We start from the raw sequence: 20635 nt of genomic DNA, 5'->3' as shown, positions 1-20635 counted from the left end.
CTACCCCTTGTTTTCGAGTGTACCCCTTGGCCCTTAAAACAGAGTTACAAGGGCCAAGGGGTTGAAATATTCCCTTATGAAATGGAACAACCCTTCACTAACCCGATACGTCATCAGTCGTCGGCAATGGCTCTGCCGTTACGGAGTTCGAGTCTTTTCTGATTCGGAAAGGTAATTTATTTGACAGTTTCTTCATTTAAATGACTAAAGTATTATTATAATGGTAAATAAAGTGCATGGTGGTGTCATCTGGCGCAATTTTTAAATGTTTAACCGTTTGCGAAGCCATCTCGCCGGTGATTAGCGATGTATTCTGCGAACTCTCTCGTAGCCCTCCATTTGGAGTGTGCCTCTGAAAAAATCTCTGTTTCGAAGGCTATGTAGCCCTACCCCTCGATCTCAACAAGAATCGGGACACCCTACCCCTAGACGTGAACGCGCAATACGGAGGGGTAGGGGCAAGGGGTGAATTGGGATTGAGCCATAGACACCATTTTGTGCTGACTTTAAACCTAAGATGGGACATTTAAACGGTACAGAGTGCTTCCGGAGCCTGGAGGGCCCTGTTCTAATATGGTTCCACGTGATCCCAAGTGCACAGATACTCCAGACCCAGCCTACCTCATCAAAACCCACAGACAGATGAGCGGGGAGTGAGCTCGCTAATCAATAAGCTGACATTTGCTTTGTTTCTCTTTTCACAGGAGGTCGGCAGCATCATAGGCAAGGTGAGCGATTCTCTTTGTTCCCGTTGTCCCTGCTGTTGACTTATTAGATTTTGTGGATGCGTCTTGAGATTTTATGTCACTATTGGGTTTGTTTGTTTTCCCTCTGTATTAGATCTTGCAATCTTTCTCACAATCCTTTAGGTTACAATCCAAAAACCGCAGTTTAGAAACCCACAGAATGCATCACTACAAGACTTGATGTTTTCAAGCAAATGGTTTGTTAAATGCGACGAGTCGTAAATCATATGTATTAATGATCTGGATATATTGCATTGTTAAATTCTACAGCTAGCTCTGTTTATCCCCAGAGCGAGTGCAATTGTCTGAACATGGCGCAATCTCTTGGAGAGTGTCACAGTGATTAGTAAACAGTGTGTCAGCTACTGATGAGATGATTTTTGGGGGAGTTTTGTTCCTTACTTCGGCCAACTCTAGGTCCTGGAGCTACAAAACACAAATACACACAGTTGTTGGCATTTATTTGGCTCTAAATTAATCTCTTGCGAAACAAAGCTCTCTTCAGAACTGGCCTGCTAATAGGTCTCTGGGCCTTTGCCAGAGCTTGGCCTCAGGACCAGAGCCAGACAGAAGGATACAGACCCGCTCTGAGCTCCACGGGGTCTCCGCTGCTGCAAATGTCTTCTCGAAAAAACACAGTGCACAAAACGAATCGAAAAGTATGTTGCAATGTCCTAAAAGTGCTATCTTCAGATAACAACATCCAAACAATAAATCAAGAACAAGCTTGGCTGGACTTCCTGTTGCAGGGATCTGATCGATCGATCGATAAAATAGAGCCTAGCTGCAACAAGTAGGGCCCAAACGCATTTTCTAACGCAAATATGTGGATGGAAATGTCCTTGCCATGCAAATTCGGTTTTATATTGCGTTTTAACACTTTTGGGAAGGCAGTAGCTCAACCTTTGCGTTTCATTCTCAGCGTTGCCACAAGTGCTAGAGTGCTAATATAGCTTTATAGGTAGCTAACTGAATCATAACACGTTGATAACTCTATCGCCCTTGAGTAAACATTCCTTGTTTGACAAATTTTATGTTTTTGTGTCAGCGTTGCCACAAGGGGTTCTTTAGTTGTTGTTAGTGTAAAATATTATCTACTACAATTGGTTTTCAATTTCAGATCAACTACTTTTATGCCAGAACAACAGTTCTAAAGATATCCTGGCTGAGAAAGCTTGCTAAAGTTAGCTAATCTGTCGACATGTTTAGGTGGCTAACTGAATCATAACATGTTGATAACTCTACTGGCCGTTTGAGTAAATGTTCCTTGATAATCTCTTTTTGGAACCAAAAACAGAGTTTGTGTAACTTACCGTGTGCATTTCATTTTCAGTGTTACCACAGGGGGTGCTATAGTTGTAGGTAGCTTAATTTATATTCTACTTTTTGATTTCGGATCAATTAATATCATGGTGAAACAACCCGGTCTCATCCCAAGACGTCATATAACTGACGTTTTGGGACGTCTTTTGACCATACGTCAATATTCGCCTTTTTAGGGCCCCTTTAAACGTCGGTAGATGAGGTTATGAGATCCTAACTCTACCCCAGACCTAAACCTAAACCTAAACCTAACCCGTCACCTACCTGACGTTAAAGGTAAAGCGTCAGTTGTATGACGGCCCGGGATCGCCATCTAGCGACGTTTAAGGGGGCCCTAAAAAGGCGGATATTGACGTATGGTCAAAATACGTCCCAAAACGTCAGTTATATGACTTTTTGGGATGAGACTGTGTTAGGTGAAACAAAACACCTAACTATGAAGGTCCATTCCTAAACCTATGCAACCATCAGGTCGCCGTTACCGGTGGTTCTCCATCACAAATCTTTATTGTAGATATTCGTGGGGGAGGGCTATCTAGAGTCGACTACTATTCGCAATACGTATTCAGGAGAAAGAAATGAAAGTTAATTGTGTATTATAAGGAGAGAGAGAGAGCTCGGCCACAATTGACGATGTTTTATTTGACATGAATAAAAAAAAAAAAGAGAGTAACATATTTTTTCGTTCAGTTGCCGTCATTCATGAAACACAATTGCCAGCATTTCGAACAGTATAGTTACAAGTCACAAATAAACATTCCTTGCTAGTTGCTACACAAACTATATCTTATATTGTGTTCTGACACTTTTGGAAATGCTGCAGTAACGCAGTATGTTGTTGTGGGAAGAAGGGGGCGGGAACCGGCGAACATTCAAAAGACTTTTAATAACAAAATAAAACAAATACAAAATGAAAGGAAAGGCAGCAGTCCCTCATGGACGACTGCTGCCACATAATAAAACAGAAACAAAACACGACGTAAAATCCAGGCCTGGCCTCTCTCATCCTTCACTATCGTCGCTCCTCCTTTTATACTTCCGCTCCTCTGTGAGAGATACATTTGCTCAACATTAATCACGCCACCAACCTCACGCCGTTCTCCCTCGGCCTCGTCCTGCTCGCCACAGCAGCGAAGAAAAAAAAGATTTTATTGCTTTGCTGTAAACATATTGACCACAAGGGGCGCTATAGTAGTCATTAGCTCTTACATTATATTTTACTACATCCAGTTTTTTTTTTTTTCAGATTAGCTGCTATTATGGCAGAACAATAATTGAATCTGTTGATTATTGAGGTTATGCCCTTTTTCTGTTCGTTGGCCAGGCATTTGTGTCTGCATTTAAATACCTGTGTAGAGTATGTTTCTGGCAGTAGTTCCCAGTACTGGCAAATTTCCTAAATCAAAGTGTAACATCGGTGTAGTATCAAAAAAGAAAGTTAAAAAGCCCTCATCTGTTTGATTCATTAATTTATGCCACAGTTTGCCATTTCATTGGGCTAGCCTTAAATGGTACGTCTCTCATTGTGGGTTGAATCCAAATGCAGGGCTTTTGGTGAACATCTGTGGAATGATGATCATGTAATGCTTAATCACGTTCCAGTATAAGATCAGCTAAACGATGACTTTGACATCCTCTGTTTTCTTCTTTTTCCCCTCTCTTGTTTTTTCTCTGAAACATAGTAAATGAATGAAGGCCTGTGGTGTAGATCTCCTTACTGTGAAATCAATACATCAAGGCTTGGTTTCCCGAACAAAGATTAAACACAGTCTTAGACTAAATCTGTGCCGTTACTGGTGGTTCTCCATCACAAATCTTCATTGGAGAAGATATTCGTGGGGGAGGACTATCTAGAGTCGATTACTATTCGCAATGCATCGTCAGGAGAATGAAATGAAAGTTAATTGTGTATTATAAGGAGAGAGAGAGAGCTCGGCCACAGTTGACAATGTTTTATTTGACATGAATACAAAAAAGAGTAACGGATTTTGTCGTTCAGGTGGCGTCATTCATGAAACACAAGGCATCTTCCGCAGTCTTGTTTTTGTTCATGCTAGCTTCTTTGTTTGTAAATCATTGTTGCATAAATTTTTGAAAAAAATTTAAATATTAACGTTTTGCATGGAAACACTGATTTTTCATTTTATTATTTGTTATAGTCATAGATTTAGCCTTCTGACGAAACTTTCTAAAGTTCTGAATTTAGTTGACAAAAATACATTTTATGTAGAAAACATAAAGGTAGATTTTAGTATCATTGAAAGACAATTATAGTTTATATTAATAGTTTGAATTATTTTTTTCTCCTAAATTTTTCAGTTTCTTTTACATTTTTGTTAAAGTTAAAGTAATTTTATTTTGTGTTTGTCATTTATATATTTTTTAACATGTATGTATGTATGTATATGTATAGTTCATTTGTAGTTATTTTAGTACATCAAGGTAAACTAAATGAAAATGAGAAATTAAATAAGTCTAAGATTTATTATAAATATTTTATTTTAGATAACATTTAATTCAAGTATATATATATACATATATATATATACACATATATATATATATATATATATATATATATATATTAAAGGGCTGTCAAATGATTAATCGTGATTAATTGCATCCAAAATAAAAGTTTGTGTTTACATAATATATGTGGATGCCCTGTGTATAATTATTTTATATATATATATATATATATATATATATATATTATGAAGAGTTCAGATGCAAAAGCCTCTAAGTGCCATTTGAAATTTTTATCAAGCTTGTATATTTAAGTTCAGTAATTTCACTTAAATGGCAATGAAGATTACCTATTAATTGTCATTTAAGTGAAATTACTGAACTTAAATATACAAGCTTGATAAAAATGGTCATTTTAGAAGAAAATTTCAAATGGCATTTAGAGGCTTTTGCATCTGAACTCTTCAAATATAATATATATATATATATATATATATATATATACACACACACACACACACACACACACACACACACACACACACACACACACACACACACACATGCTTGTACATATTTAAGAAATATTTTCATGTATATACTGTATATAGATTTATATATAATTTATATTATATATAAATATAAATATTATATATATAAATATTTTTGTTCTTAAATATACATGCATGTGTGTGTGTGTATTTATACATATACAAAATAATTATGCACAGTGCACCCACATATACTATGTAAACACAAACTTTTATTTTGGATGTGATTAATCACGATTAATCGTTTGACAGCCTTAATATAAATCTAAATCTAAATAAATCTTAATAAATATAATATATATAAACCCAAATGTTGGGTTAAAAAACCCCAAATGTTGGGTTAAAAATGTAATTTCAAATTTTAACCCAACGTCAACTTTCACTTTCAACTCTAATTAAAAAAAAAAAATTATAATAATAATAATAATTCAAGACAACATCTGGGTTTGTCCATATTTGAACCAAATTTGGGTTGAAATGACCCAGCATTTTTTAGAGTGCACATTGATGAATACCAAAACATAATAAAACATTTCATAATTTTTGTTATTTAAGTTTCATTCGCCAAATGGTCAGCATACAAGTACGCAACTGTGCGACACATTGTAACAAACTGTACTTGTGATCTTCCACAGCCTTGTTTTTGTTCAAATCAAACAAAATATGGTGTCAGCAGTTTGAGTTCAACTTTGAGGCATGATATTTGTGTTGTGGCATTAAGGGTGGATTTATAAGATGGGTGGCCTCGAAAAAATCTCATGTGGAATTTCAATTTCCTTGATAAATTAAAACCACCCAAGTCCCACTTCACCTCTGTTATGACATATCCAATCATCATTTCACCCCATCTAAAGACAATGAAACGCCAGTCAAGCGTGTTAAAGCAGATCCTCGGATCCGCAGTCGTGACTATGCCGTACACGTTAGCTTCTGTATCTGAGATAGCGAGACACTATCTGAGGCTATCTAAGTGATTCATGGACTATTGATTCCCTAGTCAGTCCAATTGCAGAGCCTTCGATTGGAAAACCTGTTCCCCTGAGGCCTATGCATGCAGATGCCATATTGCTGTGTAGCGAAGCAGAATTGATATTAATTTCAGCTATCTGTTCAACTAGTCAATCTCACTTTATCCTCCACTATAAGCCATTGTGAAAGACAGTCTCTCTGGGGAAACAACATATCACACAAACAAACATGAGAGAAAGGCAATGAGTGCTTTATGATCTTCTTTTTCTCTCGCCCTACAGAAAGGAGAGACGGTGAAAAGGATACGAGAGGAGGTAAGCCACATGCTACTCGTAGATGTTGTCTTTCTCCGCTTCCCAGCATGCAGAACAGACGGCATTCCTTTGAAGCTGGCGCTACATGGATTTCTACACATAAATGTGGTTTTACGCCGGGAAAAAAGGACTTATTTCCCACGTACATCCTCAAAACAGTTGATGTCCGCCACATTAACGCTGAAAGACTGCAGAAGACATTAATATTTAAATGAAGCCTTTCATCTCAAGGGCGCATGACAGCGCATACGCTGCGACCATTAATTCATTAGTTTGATATGAATGCTTTGGTATTTTCAAGGTAGCTGCTATTAACAATAGCTTCCGGATAAAGATTGAAGTTGAAAAACCCAGGCGTGGGTGAACATGTCCCTCCGAGTGTGTATATATATAAATATATGATGATCAGTAGAAATTCTTCATGAGCTAACAAAGCACCCATCGTCTCTTATTCTCTAGCTCGCTTGCACCCTTACCTAAAGGTTTTTGCTTCCTTACAACATAAAACGACAAAAATACTGTTTTCTTCAACCTAATTAATGGTTTGAGAGTGGAAAATGTGAACGCAAGTCTGCACATGAGGCCTGTTCTATTGCATTAGTTGGGACACCACAGGGGTCAATCCTGGGCCCGATGGATGTCATTAACAGAAGATATTGCAAATGGATGTTTTTATCTGCTGTTCAGTGCTATAACTAGGAAGAGGAATAGCTCTTCCTGAAAAGAAAGTCTGGCATCATGTACCATGTACTTTCTTCCTAAAGGAGACATTTTGAAGAACACTTCTGTATTCCATACAACAAAAACATACAGTTACCAGGGACTTTAAAGCTAGCAAAAAAGCACAAGAAAAGTGCACTATAATCCAAATCTTCTGAAGAAACAGGTTTAGAATGACATGAATGTGAGTAAAATATGTGAAAATGGTAGTTTTTGGGTATATATATATATATATATATATATTAAATACCTTTTCTTTTTGTCTACAAAGTTCAAACCTCAAACAGTCCAACATTATAATATATATTCTGGAAAATAAGTCATACCTCAACTATATTTTAAGTCATAAAAAAATGCATTGTTGAATAAATCAGTTTATTATTACATTCATAAATAAAGCAGAAATTACCAGTAAAAAAGCAAAACATTTACAAAAATAAATTAAAATGAATAAATAAAAAAAAATTAAATAATAATATATAAATAATATAAAAATAAATATTTATATTATAAAATAAATATAAATAAATATGTTAATAAATAAATATATAAATTATATAAAAAATATATATTTCTTATTTTTTAGTTTTTTTAATAAAAATTACCTTGTCTTTTTGTCTGGAAAGTTCAAACCTCAAACAGTCCAACATTATATTACTAAAATATAAAAATAAAAACAAATTTAAAAAAATAGATTTTGTGTACGATTTTCCAAACTTCTTTGGAATGAAGCATTAAATGCACCAATAAAAACTTAATTTCAAAAAAATAAAAAATAAATAAAATATATATATATATATATATATATATATATATATATATATATATATATATATATATATATATATATATATATAAATAATACCTTGTCTTTTTGTCTGCAAAGTTCAAACCTCAAGCAGTCAGTCCAACATTATATTACTAAAATATTTTCTGGAAAATAAGTCACACCTGAACTATACAAGTCTTAAAAAAAATGCATTGTTGAATAAATCAGTTTATTATCACATTCATAAATAAAGCAGAAATCACCAGTAAATAAAGCGAAACATTTACAAAAATAAAATTAAATAAATAAAATTAAATATGAATATATAAATAATATATATATATATATATATATATATATATATATATACAGTATATATATATATATATATATATATATTATTATAAAATAAATATAAATAAATATATTAATATATTAATAAATAAATATATAAATTATATAAAATAAATTAATTAATTTGTATAAAAAATAAAAATAATAATAATAATAAAATAATAAATATATATATATATATATATATATATATATATACCTTGTCTTTTTGTCTGCAAAGTCATACCTGAACTATACTTTAAGTCTTAAAGAAAAGTGCATTATACATACATTTTATTAAATATGTAAATTATACCACTGATAAACAGTTGCATTTGCATGCATTTGATTGATTGAGAGATCAGTTTAAGTGAAGCTGACAGTCAGAGCTCTGCTGGAGATCCACACATTTGGACAGAACACGTGATACCCACATCTAACAGCCAACAGAACTAGTTTCCCCGAGGAGGTCAGGTACATTTGTGTTTCATAGACGTACTTGGAGTTTAATCCCATCCGAATCGAACAGGCCTGTGTTTTTCTCACACGAAAACAGAACAAATTGCCTACAATTTTCTCGAGCATCCTCTGAGAAATCTAATCTCGTCTGGATAGGGATGTGCTGTGGTTTATTTTTTTTTTTTTTCGCAAGGTTGAATACCGAAACTAAAACTAGATTTATTGTTGTATTGCCTAGTGCACCTTAATTATGGATTTAAGGTTTTTTCCCAACTTGCAGTGTAAAATAACAGTTGGTGGTTCAATTAGTGCTGGTATCCCACCTGATGTAGAAAGAAAATACATTTTTGTTAATATTTTATGTGCTAAAGTAAAAAGTGCACTCACAAACAAAAAAAGTTTCTAAAGCACATTTCGAAAGGTCCACTTTAAACACACACACAGAATATTTCCTTTTAGAGGACAAGAAATGCAAGGCCACTACTTCACTATGTATATATGAGTAAAATATGCTTTAGAGAATGAGTTGAGAGAAAAGTAAAATGTTTAGGTTTCTCATATTATGATTTGTGAAACTAAAATCAATGGAGTATATTTTTACAAGCAAATGCTATCTGTCTTTATACTTAATTCAATGTTACTAATTAGTTGTGAAATTTCTAGCAATTTCCGAGAAGAAAATTTCAACACATTTTTTTTCCCCAGTGTACACCCCATTCATTTATGCGCTTTTACTATTCCACCCATACAGAGCAGTGCACGTATCAACATCTCCGAAGGCTCGTGCCCAGAGAGAATCATCACCATCACGGGCGCCACAGAATGTGTGTTCAGAGCCTTCACTATGATCACAATCAAACTGGAAGAGGTCAGTACAACAAAACACCTTTTGCATATGCAATCATGCAGAGCAATAACCATTAAAATATGACAAACATGTGCTAACATTAGCGAAATGTACCGTATCTGGTTTGTTAAAACGTGTACTTATTTCTATATTTTTGTATAAGTAATAACATACACAATTATTTTAACAGATGTTAATCCCAATGTATAATTACTTTGCCTGCAGTCTCTGCAAATAACCGACTTGGATAATTTCAGTTCGATTTGCAGCAATAAAGCTGTCACGGTGAACTCCTTTGAACTCTTTGAATTTAAGCAGTTTTGAGAGATGGTTCGTAAGAGCAGTTGGATGAAACAGTCGTGGGTAGTTTTCTTATATCGTCAGTCGGTCCCATAGCAGTGGGGTGCCTTTCTGTTGTAGGATAGCCACAAGAAATGTTATTTCAACCCCTAAATATTACATTCCCTTGGTGTGGCAGTGAACGTTTACTGAAAAGAGAAATACAGCTCTCTGAAAAATGCTAGATGTCCTAAAATGCGATGGGACCAAAAAAAAAAATCAAATAGGCTATTTGAAGCTGATATGCGTCACATATTTGACGCCAACATTAACTCAACCAATGGTATGCGCTCGGAGGCGTGGTCTGTTTCCCCGAGCAATGGCAGTCTTAACCCTTTCCCCGCCATTGACAATTTTTCGGGCAGTCCATTTTTTTCACTGTTATAGGGTAGGGGGCGCTCTTACGAATCTTCTGAAAGAGTACACCATCTCCAGATTCAGGAACAAAGCAAAGAAAAAGATATTCATAAACCAGTGGTGTGTTCAAAATCACCCCCTGCCCTCGTTCAGGGCCGGACTGGGACCAAAATTCGGCCCTGGCATTTGTGGTTTTCACCGGCCCAACTAATTGATGACGTTTAAAAAAAAAAAAAAAAAGTCCCCAGAAACTGAACATTTTCCCCACTGAGACACAACATCCAAGGCAACAATGACTTTCACACTGTAGTCTGTAGGCATGATATAAGACTGAGGCGCATAGACTTTATTCCATACAGGGTCTGAAATGAACACCCGCAAAGCGCCAATTGCGGGTAGATTTTCAGTTTGGCGAGTAAATCTCAAAAGGTTATCCGCCCCACTGGTGGGTGAATGTTCATTACAAAATAGTAATGAAATAAAATGTTGATTACAATTGCATTTTATCTGCAAAATACCTGGCATGATGGCTATGGACATGACGCAGTTGTTGTGTTTGCGGGATGACAGGGCGCAACTGAGCGCGCGCACTCACTCTTTCTCTTTGGAGGCAGGCGAAAGTTTAAACAAGGCTTCACCACCGTCTCCAAAGCGTCTTCTTGCTTTCTCTCCTTACACATATTAATCAAATCGACACGATGGTAAAACATCGGACCATAGTTTCATGTGGAGCATTTGGATATATATATATATATATATATTTTTTTTTTTTCCTGCATTACCGCTGGGTGAGAATTGTGCTTAAAAAATCTTCTCTGAAAAGCGTTCGCACATTCAGCGGACTTAAGTTAAACCACACTTTAAATAAAACAAATAAATAAATAAATAAATAAATAAATAAAAAAACTATCCAGTGATGAATTATTTTCTGTGTTGAATACAAAACTTGTTGGATGTCCAAGCTGCCTGCCGGGATAATCACACAACGCGTGCACATCCGATGATGACACGTCCAATTCTCGAGCTACCGATTCATTTTAATGAATGGTTAAAACAACTGATATTTCCTTTGACTGTCTATGGATATTCCCAGTCCTTCAGTTTCTGATCGGATAATCAGGGTAAATGGAGTAGCCTAAAAAAATAGGCAGAGTAAAACTATTTTTTAAATATAATTATAGTATATAATTATTATTGCATATATTTTATCTTATTATTTATTTACATTTTATTTATTTAATATACAATTAATACATTTAATTTGTATAGAACTATTTTCATAGGCGCCCCAACAGAAAATATGATTTTAATGTGTGTAAATTGTGTAATATGTGTGTAGGCTATATAAAAGTAAGAATGGAAAATAATAGACCAGAAATATAATGACAAAAAATGTTTAAATAAGCCTATATATATATAAATTAATGTATAGCCTATATGACACAAAAAGACTGTTTATTATTTTGGCCGGTAAAAAAAAATAAAAAAAAAATAAAATGCTTGGCTGGTGAATTTTTTCATCTACCAGTCCCCGTGGCAGGTGAGCTAAAAAGTTTATTTCGGACCCTCACAGCACACACGAGTATGGCACAGCGGCCAAAAACACAAGCACACAAGCGTGGCACAGCGGCCAAAAACACACGCTCACGAGCATGGCACAGCGGCCCGACGCACACAACACAACTGCTTAAGAAAAAGGACCATGACCAAAGCACAATAGAATATATACCGTATTTTCCGCACTATAAGGTTTTAAAAGTAACTAGGCAGAATTTTGATAACTGAACTTTTACTCAACGCGCACAATAAAAAATTAAATGGGCTTATAACCATTGTACACAGAAACTGCTGTAAAATTAAATGAATAAATGGTCCTAATAATATAACTAAAAATTATATAAACAAAAATGTAAAAATATAAATGTTTAAAATATATCCCGCACCGGATTATAATGCGCACCTTCAACGAATGACCTATTTTAGAACATTTTTTTCGCCTTATTGTGCCGAAAATACTGGTATAATAAAAAGAAGCATGACCTACCTGATTAAATCAGCAGCCGTTGCATCAGGGCGCTCTTCTATCAATGATGCAATCCGTGTCCAACGAAACCAGAGTCTCTTTTTCGATTGCCATCAACACAGGCTTCAAGATGCTCCTTCGCTGTGCTCCTTAATCGAGTCTTGATGAATTTTAACGTGGAAAAGCTTCGCTCACATGCAACTTGTGTCACAGAGTTAACAGAAACGTGTATGCAAGTCCGATTAGATGGTAGGAGTCAGTGAGCAGGTTTGTAGGACATAATAACAACAGATGGGACATTTTCTGCAAGATTGGCAGGTTTTGTTCACAACATCCCATTCTTCATCTGGAGTCTGCTCATCATCTCCATCCTCAGTACTCATCTTGGTCAGATAGCCTTTGCGCACAGACACCTTCAGCTTGTCCCAGTGCGTAGCCAGGCTAAGTAGTTCAGGAGTTGCTCTACTATCATGTCTGATCAGTTTGGCGCTCAGGGCATTGAGTGCGTCTGCAGGTACACCGTTACATTTCAAGTCATGGAAATTCTGGGGATCAAGCAGGGCGAAATCTGTTTATAGTTCTCTGTTTTCAGCAAAACGTTGGGAAATACGTTCAATGATGGTATCCAGAATGACATTGTGCACTTGTACCTCATACTTGCTGTCAGCATCTGATATGGTTGTGTCATCACATCTTTTTTGTCTTCTTTGGTCTCCGGTTTGGCAGCGCATGTTCCACCTCTGTCTGTCTCACACACGTTTAATTCTCCATTGGCCCACTGCACAAATGCGTCTGTTGCTGTCTTTATCCCCTTAAAATCCCTTGCATATTTTTCCAGATTGTCTTGTGTGCTTGTGACAAAGCGATGGGCCGTGAGCAAATCCATTTCACTAGTTTGCAAATACTTGGAAAGTGGAGTTGTTTGTTGGAAGATGCGTACAAACGTCTTGGCAGTGAGGGTGGTTTGGTATTTCAGCAGAGCCTCTGCATAACCGTCGGCCTTCGCACGCACAGTCGGATTCATGTTGTCTTTCTCGCTCAGGGCTTTGAGTGTAACAACAAGATCAATGTAAAGACATCCTTCTGGATCTCCAAACTTCCCAAACACTTTTGTAAGCGCAGCGTCTTTGACCCACCATCGGGTTTCAACTCTGATTAGGGGGAACGCTCCACCTGATAAGTCACGTGACGTAGGTGTTTTGAATCACGCTTCGGTTCAGTGTTTCGAATCATCTGCGCTTCGGATCTCGCAAAGCTTCGAAACGTCTGTTTCGCGTCAGCCATCCCTAAAAATATCCCGTATTTTTACGCTCTGACCGTGTTAACTGACTCAGAACACGCAACTATCTGTGTCTCGGTCCAAAACAATAGAAAATCACACCGGCCCTTCTGGCATGTGCCAGAATGGGCAATATGCACGCATCCGCGTTTGACGCAAGGATGCTCGTCATTTTCCGGAGATTAAAGCAAAGGAAAACCGGGGAAAACGGGATAATGGCAGAGTCTTCAAAATCTACTGTCCTCCCGTCTTTGAAATGAAACTTTCATACGTTTAGATGCAATTAGTTAGGTTTATTTTATATAATTTTTGAAAGAAGCATAAACACAACGAGGGGTGTCTGTTTAGTCTGTTTTTGTGACTAACGTTTCTTTATTATAGCCATAGAGTATAAAATTCAATATAAATTATCGGTATTGTATTGGACTCGATCGGCGGAAGTTATCGAGCATCCTTACTATATCTTCACTGGCCAATCCGGGCCTGCCCTCGCTCACTATTCCCTACATTAGGCTACTCAACTAATATCCCTTTAACTGACTTCTCAACCAAATGGTTGAGCACATTTTGAGTCACTATATTTTACTGAGAGGAGCATCTACTAACTCAAACTGATTGAGCCATCTCTATCATCTGGTTGAGGTATATTATGCCAAAAATAAAAAAAATAAAAAATACTACTAGCCTAGATTTCAGTGTCAATCAACAGCACTTGTCACAACACTTCTTCTAACATGGAGGTCAGAAACAAATAAATCACACCAGCCATGTGAAATGTTTTTGGTGAAATTTTGCAAGCTAAGCATATTTTTATTTTTTTGTACACATTACACTGTAAAAGCCCTAACTTTACAAAATGATGTCACTTGGTGCTATATGAAAAAAAAAAGTATATTTTTAATAATTTTTCAAAAACATGCTCAACCGGTTGATTTGGCACATAACGGTTAATTGCCACTCCCCTTTTTGAGAATGGACATTACAATGCACTATTGAAACTTGGTTGTAATTGAAGAATGCTTTGGAATAAAGACTTAAGTTTAGTCTTGTTTTAAAGAAAACACTGCTGATTATTGTTGAAGTAAAAGAACTTTAAAAATAAAAGTATGAAAAAGTTATGGAAGTTTTAAATTTACATTAAATCAAATATAATATTTTTTCCTATTTTCCTATATTTTTTATAAGAAATATATATTTTACAAAATATTTTCCCCATAAAATTACTATAAAATCAAAGCCATATCTACCCAAGTTGTGTTCCAAATTTGAAGTTAATATCACAAAAAATTAAGTTTGTTTAGGCATACAAAAAATGACACAAATTTAATAAATTTCTGTCCAAATATCACTTCTGTTACAAAATAACAGAACCTTGAGACTCAGACCTTTCTGGCAATATGTGTTTTGTCAAGACTAGAAAAGGTTTTGATCATAAATTATGATGGGCAATGAAAAAGTATGGCAAAATATGTGTATGAATTCCGGTACCATTTATTACCATTAATTGACATCTCAGCCATTTGGTAGGGGCCGATATTTTAAAAATTATTGGATGTGTTGGAAAAAAAAAAATACATTGAGTGGTTACTAGCGACATAAGATAAGAAATACAAACAAAAATTTTTCATCACTTTTTTCTTGGTTTTCTCCACTTGTTTGCATAGATTTTGCTATTTAATAATCATTTGAAACTTAGCAAACTGGCAGCTCCAAATATAGTAATGAAAAGTTTTAACTTGAACTCTGTCATGGAAACTAGCTTGTATACACCCTAATTAAATGATTAAATAATCTATTAAAGGAGTTCATACCTGAATGAAATCAAACCTGCCTAAAAAACAAAACAATTCCAAACCCAAGTGTTGATAAAAAAAAAAATAAAAAAAAATGAATGAAGCTAGAATATAGCAGAGACTCTTCTTTCTTTTGATATACTGAGTGTATTATTCTGTGGACTATGTCAATTTTGTGAAAATGATAAAAAATGCTGCCTCTGAATGGCAACTATTCTAGTAAACACTGGTGGGGGATAGAGTTAAGCTTTAAGTAAATTTGGAGGAAATTGTACAATGAAAAAGTTAAAGGTAAATACAAATGCAAACCTGAAAACACACAGTCATTTATAGAAACACATATTGATGCATCACACATTCATATGTATTAATAGCATCAGTAGAGTTATATAACTTGCAGTCAATGAGGTGTTTCTGTCTGCCTGAAGCGTGTCAGCTCTACACCCACCAAGTAATAATGAATCTTCTCACTCCTGCTGAATCCATTATGTATTTGATATCCTTTCATCGAAGGCATGGAGCCATTCATTAAACATCTGTTAGCAATCTCCATGTCCGCCGCACAAGTCCGTGTGAAGAGTCTGAAGAGTCACCATAGAAACCCCCAGAGGTCGCGTTGGGGTTCATTTATGCCGAGAATATGGTTGAATTTTACAAGAAGCTCTATGGAGGTCTGGCCCGGCTTTGATCCCGAAAGTCTGCCCTTGCAGTCAGCTGAGAACATGGATGACATCTGAAAGCCATGTCTCGCAGAGGTTTGGATGAGATATGATAGAATAGACAGTTGGGAGAAGACTGTGAAAAATATGTCATGTGATACTAGTTTCCATTCAATAATAATTGCACATGGTTTTTGGTGCGGAAATGTTTGCACATTATTATTTGAAGGTCATATTGCTGTGTTCATTTGTGGTACTACAAGGCAAATGAATGGCACTACACAACAAAAGTCACTGTGATTTTTGCCAAGTAAGACATTACCTGGGTCCACATATTTTTTTGATCCTGGAACAACATTCTTGCCTGAAAATGTAGTCCTAACCCCTATCCCTACCCCTTAACCTAACCCTACCTATAAGTTACACCTAAAATAAGAGGAAAATGGTAGGTTAATAACACTGATGTAGAAGCACTGAACCCTGGTTCCAAGCCCAAGCCCAAGCACTGAACCCTGGTTGCAAGACATAAACTGTGAAACTGTCCCTAAACTCTGATTGGTTGATTGAAATGTTGTTTCAGGGACAACAAATATTGTTGATCCAAGAACATGTTCCACTTGGTTAAATCAGGTTCTGCGTCACCGTGATTTTGCCAAGTAGGGCATTACCTGGGTCCACATATTTTTTGGATCCTGGAACAACATTCTTGTCTGAAAATGTAGTCCAAACCCTATCCCTACGTCTAAAGCCTGGAACACACCAAGCCGACGCTGACAAACTGTCGCTGATGAAAGCCGGCTGTGTTGTCGCCTCTCGTCCGCTATCACCGGGGTAAAAAGCTGCACTTGAACACACCGAGAGAACTACAGGCAACTGTCACCTAGAATGTGCGTTCTGCGCCTGCGTGTAATGAGCCAACTGTCTATTTCTGCAGATATATTAGTCTACATTCGTCATTCAAAAAGGAAAACCGACGCTGCCGGCTGCAGATACACATACCGCTTTAAATATCAATCCCGCTAAACGCTTTCTTTATTCCACCCCGCTCATGTTAATATTGAAATATTCGCCAAGGAACACTCAGGTAAGATGACGTAACATAAGAACAGCCTACTATCTTTAACGTTTGTTTGACTTCTTTGCGTGCTGTTTTGCTTTTATTCTCGAGCATTGACTCTTTCAATAAGCTAAACAGCCAATCAGAGTTCTCTCTTTCCCCGACGGGTCGAATTGGGCGAAACCAAGCCGACGAGGGCTATTTTAAGCCGACGGCACAGAAACCGTGCGGAACACACCGAGGAAACTTAGTTGGCCGACGCACAAAAACTGCCCGACGTCCGACCGTCGGCTTGGTGTGTTCCGTGCTTAAACCTAACCTTATAAGTTATCCCTAAAATCAGAGGGAAATGATAGGTGAATAACTCTAGGTCCTAACCCTGGTTTAAACTTTTAAGGGTTAGTTCACCCAAAAATGAAAATTAAGTCATTAATTACTCACCCCCATGCTGTACCAACCCCGTAAGACCTTCGTTCGTCTTCGGAACACAAATGAAGATATTTTTGATTAAATTTGAGAGGTGGATCACTACCACATACATAGGCTCCTAAGGGATCAAAACTTGACGGCCCAGAAAGTCAATGAAGAAAATGATTAAATATTCCATGTGCCTACAGCGGCTCAACTATAAGTTTATCAAGCGACGAGAATACTTTTTGTGCGGAAATAAAACAAAAATAACGACTTTATTCGACTATTCCTTTTTTTCCTTCTGGGCCTGAGACGAGAGTTCAAGAGATTTTCACGACGCATCCGCGAGAATTGAACAAGAAGTCGTAGAATAAGAACGCGATTCTCGCGCATGCGTCGTGGAAATCTCTTGAACTCTCGTCTCAGGCCTACAAGGAAGAAAAGGAATAGTTGAATAAAGTCGTTATTTTTGTTGTTTGTTTCGCACAAAAAGTATTCTCGTCGCTAATTAATGACTTAATTTTCATTTTTGGGTGAACTAGCCCTTTAAGATTGTCACTCAAATCTGATCCAGTATCATGTACTTGGTGAAATCAGGCTCACCTTTTCAACCCTGAGTTACTCTTGCATATGCTTTAGATTGCAAGAGCCCTTATATTGTAAATTGTCATAAATTCTTGGCCAGGACCCGCTTACTCAACAGATAATATGCAAATAAGAGACAGAGTCAATCTGCTGAGTGTAATATCTAAATTGATATTTTATTATGGAGGGTTGTTAAGTGAGACGAGAGGTATGACCGGTAAAGGGTTTGTGTGACGCCTAACATTAAGAGTGAATCAGGGGATTTAGTCACCGTTATTAAAACTGGGGCATGTTAATATCTCTACTAGAGAAAAGACTACAGAAAGCCACAAAGAAGGACAAGATAGAAATGGAGAATATAATTTGGATATTCCTTCTCTTATTTTCCCCCTGAAACTCCAGCAAGAAAAGATGCATGGTTTCCTTTTTTTTTTCCACCTCCCCTTCGTTCTCTGGAGGTTTCAGGGCAAGATGTTGAAAGAACACAACAACAGCGTCTTCAAACCCCTAGCACTGATGGAAACGCTAAACAGAGAAGAAAAAGACTCGCTAGCTCTACTTTCCGAGACGCCATTTGAGGCGTATTCATTCTGCTCACGTAGGTGAGGTCTGGGTTGATGGGCAGAGAGACAGCACACACTATTTACATTTCAAACTCTGCAAGAATCCGGCTTCCTCCTAATTGATTGCAGCAGTGGTGGGCCACGATTCGGGCTGATATTTATTACCTGGTTTAATTAAAGAGAAAGCCTCTGAATCTGCACTGGCTGAATAATGGACGTTGAAGCTGATTTCTTGCAGTGCCTGGAACATAAGAGCGGGACACAAGTTGTCCTCCTCTGCTTAATAGATGAGCTAAAAATGAAATTTTGACATTCGGATGGTTGAGATAGGTTATCATATAAATCTTCGTGCAGCTGTTTTCATTGAATGATTATGTGACCACATGTAAAGCTCTGAAAGGTATCAAATGGACCATAAAAATATCATAAAATTGGTTCATACAACTCGTCTCATGCAGACATTTAGCAAACTTCCGAAAACTCACCTACCTTGCAAATACAAGTCACACCTTGACAGAGACAAGTGGGGATGACAGGTGGGTAAATATCATTTAATTCAGTCATAAAAATCAATGGGTGTCTTCGATGGCGGTGCAGTCGGCTATAACCTTTTGTTGGCGGGGACATCGATCTGCAAACTCTGAATAGAGACATTGATTAAAGTGGCTTTGGTAAAGAACGTTTCATCAGATTGCAATCAAAAGCCATGAAGGGTCAGCGGTGCACAATGACATTTTCAAACCTGGGAACAAAGAATGTACGTTAACGATCCTTGTGAATTATGAGGACATCATTCAAATGGGAATCACCAGATTAACTCGTGGTGGTGTGCTTTGAATCTTGTTGAAGAATGCCAGGACTCAATGCCAAGGATGTTCTACTGGTCGGGGCAGTGCTTCTAAGATAATGGCACAACTTTTTAGATGCTCCCAACTCCAACTTGGATATCTCAGCAAATATAATTCTATAAAATTGCATATATACTTTTGTTTGATCCCATCTGGAAAATCCAGGTTAAGCCGATAACAGTAGTCTTGGTAGGAGAAGCATATCGAATGGCCAGTTCCCTCAGGGAGTAACCTGGGGTTTAATCTCTTGTTCAAAGGGGAATAATGGTGATAGATTATGAATTACTGCTTGCAGGTTTACACCTGAAATGTTCTTGTTACCCAACCAGATCTTTATCCTGATTCCAAACCACCCTGCATCACATTTGCTCTTTTGAAAGATCCTTTATAAGTCCCACCACAACTTTCAGTTAACATGTCATCTGTTCTATGTTTGGCCCTCAAGGACTTGGCTGCTCTTGTGGCGAATGGCACAGTGACTAGTAAGCCTCCAGTTACGCTGCGGCTGGTCATCCCGGCCAGTCAGTGCGGTTCCCTCATCGGCAAGGGCGGCTCCAAAATTAAAGAGATCCGAGAGGTGAGTGCTTTTCCATATCCTTATCTTCCTTTTCTCTGCCCTATGACGTCCATGTTAGGACTACTTGCGCTGTTGCATATTTCATAGGTTTGGATGCCAGTAAAAGCCCATTTATTTTACATTTATGGTCTCTGGGCTGTCAGGACAGTATGAGGCAATGGTGAATGGTCTGTCACGCTAAATTTGGAGTGTTCTGTAATGCAGTTGAAGGGGGGTGTGGGCAATGGGAAGGTTGTTTGAGTTAAGGGAATATCAGGTGCGTTTAAATAATCAAATCTATAGAGTTTGTTTTAAAGGTGGGTTTGGGTTTTATTTGGTTGGAGGCTTTTAAGTTAGCAGGAGCTTCTTTCAACTTCTTTTAAATCGATATCTTCATTTACACTATGAACTTGGCGATACAACCAAAGGTAGGCGTACTGGCCCGGAAAAGATTAGGCCGAAAAAGGAAGTAATGCCGTGATTTGCAATGGAGGCAGGCGTTTGCTTTCGGCACCATCTTTAAAGGGGTGATGAACTGAGAAATCAAATTTTCACTGAGCTTTTGACATCTAAGAAGTCATCATATTATAAGAATATCCTGTAAGTTTCACACCTGAAAACGTCCTTGTTAGTCCAATAAAAGCTTTTAATTAACACCAGCCTCAGCA

The 20635-nt window shown here is 37.0% G+C and overlaps 1 protein-coding gene across 4 annotated transcripts in view; it reads left to right on the top strand.

The window, feature by feature from the left end:
* The window catches only part of pcbp4 (poly(rC) binding protein 4), a 104689-nt gene that overhangs the window by 53053 nt on the left and 31001 nt on the right, over positions 1-20635 (top strand). For all 4 annotated transcript variants that reach the window (XM_039668617.2, XM_039668616.2, XM_039668618.2 and 1 more), the window contains exons 3-6: positions 705-728; positions 6337-6369; positions 9402-9518; positions 19857-19988. In XM_039668617.2, the coding sequence (XP_039524551.2) occupies positions 705-728; positions 6337-6369; positions 9402-9518; positions 19857-19988 (306 nt within the window). The remainder of the gene's footprint in view (positions 1-704; positions 729-6336; positions 6370-9401; positions 9519-19856; positions 19989-20635) is intronic.

The sequence above is a fragment of the Pimephales promelas genome, chromosome 2 (genome assembly GCF_988280905.1).
Source record: "Pimephales promelas chromosome 2, fPimPro1.hap1.1, whole genome shotgun sequence".
NCBI lineage: Eukaryota > Metazoa > Chordata > Actinopteri > Cypriniformes > Leuciscidae > Pimephales > Pimephales promelas.
This window is presented reverse-complemented; position numbering and strand designations above follow the sequence as displayed.